General features: G+C 41.7%; 1 protein-coding gene across 1 annotated transcript; it reads right to left on the reverse strand.

Annotated features, from left to right (window-relative positions):
- Nucleotides 1-5,163: 5,163 nt before the first annotated feature.
- foxl2l (forkhead box L2-like) lies at nucleotides 5,164-6,597 on the reverse strand. Its single transcript, XM_020537071.2, has one exon. It carries the CDS (start codon nucleotides 6,436-6,438, stop codon nucleotides 5,593-5,595), a length of 846 nt encoding a protein of 281 aa, XP_020392660.1. The 5' UTR covers nucleotides 6,439-6,597; the 3' UTR covers nucleotides 5,164-5,592.
- Between the last annotated feature and the right edge of the window lie 1,272 nt (nucleotides 6,598-7,869).

The following is a 7,869-nucleotide window of genomic DNA, read 5'->3' on the forward strand; positions in this document are numbered from 1 at the left end:
GCTACTCTCTCATTTAACCTGAGGGTCACCACACCTCAGGTAACAAGTTGAGAAGCTCTTCATGGTAACTTCAGCTGGTGCACGAATTGAACCCACGCAGTTTGCCGTACAACAGTAAAACCTTGTTTAAAATAATCATCATGTGACTAAATGAGGATCCAGATAATTGTAATTGTTAATCGTGCTCAGCAAACAAATGTGAAGGATATATAGACTACCCTTGGCAATCTGGCTCCTGCACCAATAATGCTGCATCTTGATGCACGTGACATTTCAAATTTTATGTGGGTTCGACCGTAAAAAATGAAAGATGAAAAACAAAAGTGGTTGCGGTGCTTTTATAAGAAAAGAATACATAAAACAGTACTACAAAAGCCGAAAGAAGTGTGGATACTCTAAATTCTGGTCACTCGACCTGAAACGTTAACTCTCTGTTTCTCTTCACAGATGCTGCCAGACCTGATGAGCTTTCTCCGTTTTTGTTTCAGATTTCCGCTTTTTGTTTTCACTTCTTTGGTCGGTGAATGTTTGAATAAATATAAATTACTTGAGTGCAAGGCGTTTAATGCTAAAACTGTTGCAGTTGCCACAATAGTGATTCGTCAATACTGATGCTGTCATTTGAAATTTATTCTTTTAAGATTTTACATAAACAGAACTGTTAAAAAACGACTTATATTTTTCGTTTGTGACAGGTTCTAAAATCTGAATTGCCACAGCTAACCCTGCAAACACAGACGATTTATAAAAACCATCGAATTACTCTACGCTACCTGAAGCTGAATGGCACCGCAGAGAAAATAAAAAACGAAAGAACTGCGGATGCTGTAAATCAGGAACAAAAACAAGGTTGCTGGAAAAGCTCAGCAGGTCTGGCAGCATCTGTGAAGGAAAAAAACAGTTAACATTTCGGGTCCAGTGAACCTTCCTCAGAACCCTGGGTCACCGGACTCGAAACGTTAACTCTGTATTTTGGCATCATGAAGGTGAAGTATTTTCCATTCCGTCATACTGAAATGGGCTGAGGAATTTCTCAGCTGGGATCTTGGAAGAAGCGCCGAGCGAGAGTGTAACACCACCTGGTCTGGCCGCGTTTGTTTTGTCTGAAAACAATTTTACCGGGCAGGTGCGAAAGGGTCAAACAGTCAAATCAAGATAAAGACTAGTAATTGAGTTGGCGGGACATGTGAGGGGACTGCTTCCATACATGTTAGAATGCCTGGAGAGAAAGAGAAACTCGCAATGTTCTTGTTGTGAGTATATGACTGGCCACTGGACAGGTTATTTTTTAGACATAACAGTTTCCCTAAGACGGAACAGAACTACGACGAGGAACAGGTTAATCCCTCAACCTCTCGAGAGTTCAGCTGTCGAGTTAGAATCACGACTGATAGTGATTTGTATTACAAAATGTGATCATTGGAGAATACAGAAAACAAACCCAAGGCGCTATTTAGTGGGAAATTTGCATCACGGATTGGGATAAAGATTCTGAATAATTGATGGAGATAGCGGTTCAGTTCTTAACTGCGCAGTGTGGCAGAGCGAAAAGTAATTTGGTTTAATCATGGCAAGATACCGTCCAGTGGAATTTAAATTCAGAATCTTATTTTCAAAAGCCTCACCCTGTATTGCATCCCCGTGCAAGTCCGTATTTTAATTACACACGGAAGATTGTCTTTGCGGGACAGTAGTTAACAGTTAACCACATTGCTGTGGGTCTGGAGTCACATGCAAACCAGACCAGGTGTGTTCCCTCACTGAAGGACATTAGTGACGAGATAGGTTTTCTCCCCTCCAATAATTTCAAATTTTTATTGAATTCAAATTCCACCATCTTCCCTGGCGGGTTCGAACATGTGTCCCAACAACATTAACTTGGTCGCTGGATTAATAGTCCAATCGGCTGTGAACGACTGGAATATTTTCATTAATAAAACAGAGAGCTGCGTATGCTGAAAATCTGGAAAAAAAGAGGAAATTGCTATAGAAACTCAGCAGGTTTGGCAGTATCGGTGGAGAGAAAGCAGAATTAATCATTCTCGTTAAATCTTCATCAGACCTGCCGAGTTTCGCCAGCAATTTCTGGACTATTTCGAAACCGTCACAAATCCTTTCACGGCGGTGTTCTCTCGAGCATTCCCATACACACACACACACACAGATAGGGAAATAACAACTGAAATTTTAATTTCCCAAAAATAAACTAAGCCTTTGGAGAAGATTTTACAGTGACCTTTCCGAGAAACAAATAGGAATCGTTAACAGAGGGGGAACCTCGTACTGCAATTTTACGCTAGATGCGTTATAGTTTTGACCTATAATAGTGAAGTAAGGATAATCCCTCATTGATAACCTCAGCCGATACGAACATTGAACCCACGCTGTTAGCGTCACTCTATATCACAAACGAGCCATCCAGCCAACCGAGCTAACCAATCCTCAGTGAACTATAGCAGACATGTGTGCAATATGTTTTTTTTTAATATTAAAACAATTGAAACAACTTCACAAATGAAAGGTTCCCAGGTACAGGTGCCGTCTAAGGTTTTGCAAATCCTTTTTATTTTCCCCAGCTCACGCACACGGAAACATATGTACTGTTTGTGGGTGACAGCATTGACCCAGCGATTACAGATTTGATACATTCAGAAGTGAGTCTCCAGTTGAGCAAGCTTCTTTCACATCCCATTGGGAATGGTAACTGGTGCCGTCAATTTTAAATCGCATGCACCTATTTTAATACAAACACCTCGGTGTCACACCAACACACTTTAAACATTGCATATCTTTTTCAAGTCATTCGCAAGCAACATCGAAATGTCTTAACAACGAATTTGAATTTTTTTTAAAAAAGAAAATCACATTTGATGATACTGCAATGAAACAATAATAGAAGTAGCTCTGGTCAAAAGTCGCCGATCCGAATTGTTAACTTAAATTTAAAAAAACAACAAACTGCGGATGCTGGAGACCTGAAACACTAAAAAACAAATTTTCTGAAGCAGTCATACTAGATTAAAAACGTTAGTTCTGCTTCTCGCTCCACAGATGCTATCAGACCTGTTGGATTTCATTGGATCTCTACCGTTTGGAAACAGGCCATTCGACCCATAGAGTCTGCACTAACCCTCCGAACAGCATCCCATCCAGACCCACCCACGGTACTCTATCCCTGTAACTCCGCATTTCCCATGGCTAACCCACCTAGCCTGCACATCCCTGGACACTCTAGGCAATTTAGTAAGGCCAATCCACCTAACCTGCACATCCCTGGACACTATGGGTAATTCAGTATGGCCAATCCACCCTAACCTGCACATCTTTGGACTGTGGGAGGAAACCGGAGCACCCGGAGGAAACCCACACAGACACAGGGAGAATGTGCAAACTCCACACAGTCACCCAAGGGTGGAATCGAAACCGGGTCCCTGTTCTCCAGGGTGTTTTAAATCTCCAGCTCACAGAGTTTTGTTTTGATCTGAAATTGAACAAAACGTTCTGGCAGTGTTCAGCGGACCGGGGATGGGGGATCTGTGGGGACAGAGAAACAGTTAACCATTTGAAACACAATAATAAAATTTCTGAAGAAAGGTGATTGGACTCAAAACTTTAATTCTGTTTCTCTCTCCACAGATCCCGCCTGACCCGCTCAATGCTGCCAGAACGTTTTGTTCAACTTCAGGTTTCCAGATTTGTAGTATTTTAGTTTTCTTTGAATGATTACTAGAATATCGTTGCACTGAACAATATTGCAATAATTTGAGCTATTGGAAAAAATTCAACGACTAAAATCAAACATTTGCCTTGACGCTGAATACCCACCGTTTGACAGCTGCCTAATTTCATCTGCAGAACCTGAAAAAATGTCTTGCGTTGGTATTATATTGTCAGATCTTCAGAAAACTGCATTCACAACTCTTCCACAAAACCAAAATGATTCAGCTGTTCTAGACTTTTCAGTATGCTTCAGTTCTGCATCACAGTTAAAATCGCCCCTGAGTTAAAAAAAAATCAGTTCTCTGTCTGACGTTCGGACGACGGCTACCCAAACGTTAAGTTATTTTCCTGGGTCCATTTTTTTTGCTACAGAACAGAGATACGATTTACATTAAGAAGAACATCCATTATCATATGTGGCTGAAAACAAACATCTGATATCATCCTCTTCAACTCTTAAAAGTCTAACAATATTCCATGAAATCTGTAGTGTTTATTGGATACTGACTCCAAGCCGCTGATAACTTCACCAATTTTGTCTACAGTACGTAAACCTAAGGCCCTAGTAAAACCGAGAATGCTCTTTTTGGCTTTTGAAACTTGCAAAAAGACATATACTTATATAAAATGGAGCTGGTGTTAAATTCTTAAAACTCTCAATTAAAAGATGTAACGATTCTTTCGGAAAATATATTCATCACATTATAATGGGCCCCTGTGTAAAACAGAATTGCATTTGTATATTCTTGCCCTCTTTATAATCTGAGCCTTTTGTAAATGTTTAGTTACATCCATTTCTATGCTGAGTTTTTGAGCCGATTAACAATTTATAGTTGGATTTGCTGTGTTCGTCAACTATCAAAATTCGATCATGTTCAATTTGTCCAAATGTTTTGCAAACGGTCCTATGTACAGACTGGCTACTTCACCAATCAACGCTGCAATTTGAGTTTTTTGTTTATGTCCGAATTTTTTCCCTTCAATTTAGTGAAACACAACGGCATACAAAGGTAGGTGAATGGATACAAATCTGCCGCTCGCAAACAAATTCTGAAGGCTAACCAGATTTTGAAATCTGCAGTTCCACATTTTCACTTTTTTAACATAAGGGAATGAAATTGTGACATTTACACTCTAAGACATGTGCTACATTACACCAAAACGCCAAGTTATAGATTTTTCGAAACAGACGAGTTGTTTTTAATACAAATCAATGAACTGTACTTGTTTGTTAACATATTCCCTATTTGAAATAATATATTCAGGCCTTTTGTTTTTCGATAGCGGGAGGCATTTGAGTTAATTACACTAAGACTCTTGCAAAAAGACATTTATTTTGACAAAAAGTACACAAAAGTGCTATGCATCGACACTTGAGTTTGGTCCAAAGCCTTCATCTGTTGGAACGTCAATAAAGTTTTTAACATTGGATATTTTAAAAAAAACTTTCTTGTAGAACATTTTGATTTACCAAAGACGAACAGATCAAAACTCACAAAATGCAACATATCAAACAATTTAAGCACTATTTAAGTAAATAAACCCTGTTAACAATCTCAAACGACCATCGCTCTTTTTCCCCTTTTAATAGTCCAATTTTTTCTGCTTCCTCTGAAACAGCAAACACAGATTTTCCACCTCCTCCCCCCACTCTCCCGCGGGGTACCAACAAGTTTCACAACTCAGGCTCAAAGTCAGCTTTTACTCAACGCTTGCCTTGTTTCGGTGTGTGCTGGGTCCATTCTATTTTGCAGCAAATGCACCTCAGTTTGACAACCAGGAAAACAATTCAAACTTCTATTTTTTGGCACTTTTCAAAGAAAATGTCTTACCACCGTCAGTGATGATATGCACTTTAAATGTCCTGGCAAGTTACATATCTAATCTGGTGGTCATAGGTCCATACTCCCAATAGGAGCAGTGCATGACAGGGACCTCGCGTTGCCGTGCGCATGAGAGCTGGTATCCGCTGCTCGCTGCGTGTGTCCCCGGGCTCATCTGTTGACTCATCCCGGCGTAAGGGCTAGCCGGCCCGGGGACCAAAGGCAAGTTCTGCATCGGAGAGTAAGGGCCGTAGGATGAGGTGAGTCCATTCATTTGAACCGGGCTGACGTTGCCATTTACTGCCTGGCAGGATTGGTGGTAGTTCATGGAGGCAGTGCTCTGTCCTTGCCCCATGGACCACGAGTTGCCGGCAAAGGGAGTCTGCAGATATTTGGAGGTTTGGTAATAAAACGGCTCCGAGTAATTCACACACGGCTTCCCGGGCAGAAACGGAGAGGAGGAGGGTCTATACGGTCTCTTAACCCTTCTCCTCCTCCTGTAGTTCCCTTTATCAAACATGTCTTCGAAAGCGGGGTCCAGTGTCCAGTAATTGCCCTTTCGCTCCCCTCCACCTTCCCGGGGAACTTTGACAAAACATTCGTTAAGACTCAGATTGTGCCTGATGCTATTTTGCCACCCTTTCTTGTTTTTCTCATAGTAAGGGAATTTGGCAACGATGTACTGGTAGATGCCATTGAGAGTGAGTCTTTTCTCCTGGCTGTCCTTGATTGCCATCGCTATGAGAGCCACATAAGAGTAGGGAGGCTTTTGAGGAAGATCAACTTTCTCCCTGGACTCCTTGTCCCCACCAGTCTTATCCAGTACCGACTCGCCCCTGAGAGAGGAAGTGTCCTCCGGATTGTAGCCTTCCTGATCGTGGAATGTTTCCATCATTGACGAGGTGGCTAGGACTTAGGTATCCAACACAAACTGAAACTTCCACCTCATCTACACAGAACACTGGCCTTTTTTTTCTGAAAACACCCCAAAAACTCCGGCCCGAGAAGACCTCACTCCTCCCACTGCACTCTCAGTGGCTGATCACAAACTCATTTAAATAGAACCAATGACGATTATTCTCCAAGGGTGACTCTCAGGTCAAGTTAACCCTGAGATGAAATTGCCCCAATATCCCTCACTCATCGCTACTCCGACTCGTAAATACTGAGGGGATGGGACGAGTTAAACTAGATGCAGAAATAACGTATTGTTGCCCTCACGCATATCTATCACCACCCTGCTCCAGGTGTGAAAAAAAAAGCATCCAGTCTATTTTAACACATTTTAAAAAGAAACAGCACGCCACGGTGCTTTCAGCTCACACCCTATTGAAATCCACGCTAAGAACCGACTTAGCTAGTTAGACATACCCTTGGAGGTTCACATCAGGGCTAAAACAAACCAGCACTGCCAGCATTTCTTTTTTTTTCGTTTTAAAACAATTGCGTGCGTTTTTATTGCATTTTGAATCGCAGCACAAGCCTCCTTCACTCTTCCATCTGTGAAGTATGTTGGAGTAAGCGGCGACTGTTAACACATAGTGAAAGGCATACAGTGAGAGACAGCAACAAACGATTGGAGAGACATTGAGAAATGCACGTGTGTGTGTCTCAAAGTAAAAGTGTCACGGTAAGGTGGAGAGAAAGACATTTCGCCTGGACACCTTCCCCTCACCCTCCCAATACCACCTTTCGCCTAGACATGTAAGTAATTTCAGGTGGCGCTGACAATCCCTGCACATTTTACAAAGTAATTCTGACAAACAGAATCGGGCCGATGAGTCACCGGTTCAGGAGCTGACAATGTTTTTTTTCGCTTCATCCTTTAATTGGAGGTGGTGGTTAGGGGGTGGGAGGGAGTTGTTGTTGGCACAAAATCAACTTCTCTCCTAACCAACCAGACACCGCCTGCCTTTCCTGAGATTGTCCTGGCAAGAGAGGATTAGAAGCTCCCACTGCAGCGCACCCATCACTTCGCAAACTTTTGAAATTCAGTAAAGCTTTATTAAAATATTTATTGACTAAATAGTCTAACGTCTCCAGGAGGCGAGACTGCACCTGCCGTTAATGATAGTGCACTGAAATCTAATGAATACTCTTGTTCTCTCCGCCTATGCAGTTTCTTGGCTTCAGTGCTAAGAATCTACTTCCTGGATTCCCCAACCATTAACTCAGTATACTGACAGTATAGCAATGATCTTGAATTCCAAGCTGTTAACTGTTGAAGCAAATTATTTTGTATACGTCTGAGGCGCAGCGAAAATAAAAACACAAAACAACTGGAGGTGTGCTAAAATTAAGCAATCAACCATGATGTCGTTGAACG

The sequence above is a fragment of the Rhincodon typus genome, chromosome 31 (genome assembly GCF_021869965.1).
Source record: "Rhincodon typus isolate 14 chromosome 31, sRhiTyp1.1, whole genome shotgun sequence".
In the NCBI taxonomy this organism is placed as follows: domain Eukaryota; kingdom Metazoa; phylum Chordata; class Chondrichthyes; order Orectolobiformes; family Rhincodontidae; genus Rhincodon; species Rhincodon typus.

What these genes read in the sequence shown, in the direction of transcription:
- foxl2l (XM_020537071.2), bottom strand. Translation starts at nt 6,438, where the DNA reads ATGATGGAAACATTCCACGATCAGGAAGGCTACAATCCGGAGGACACT.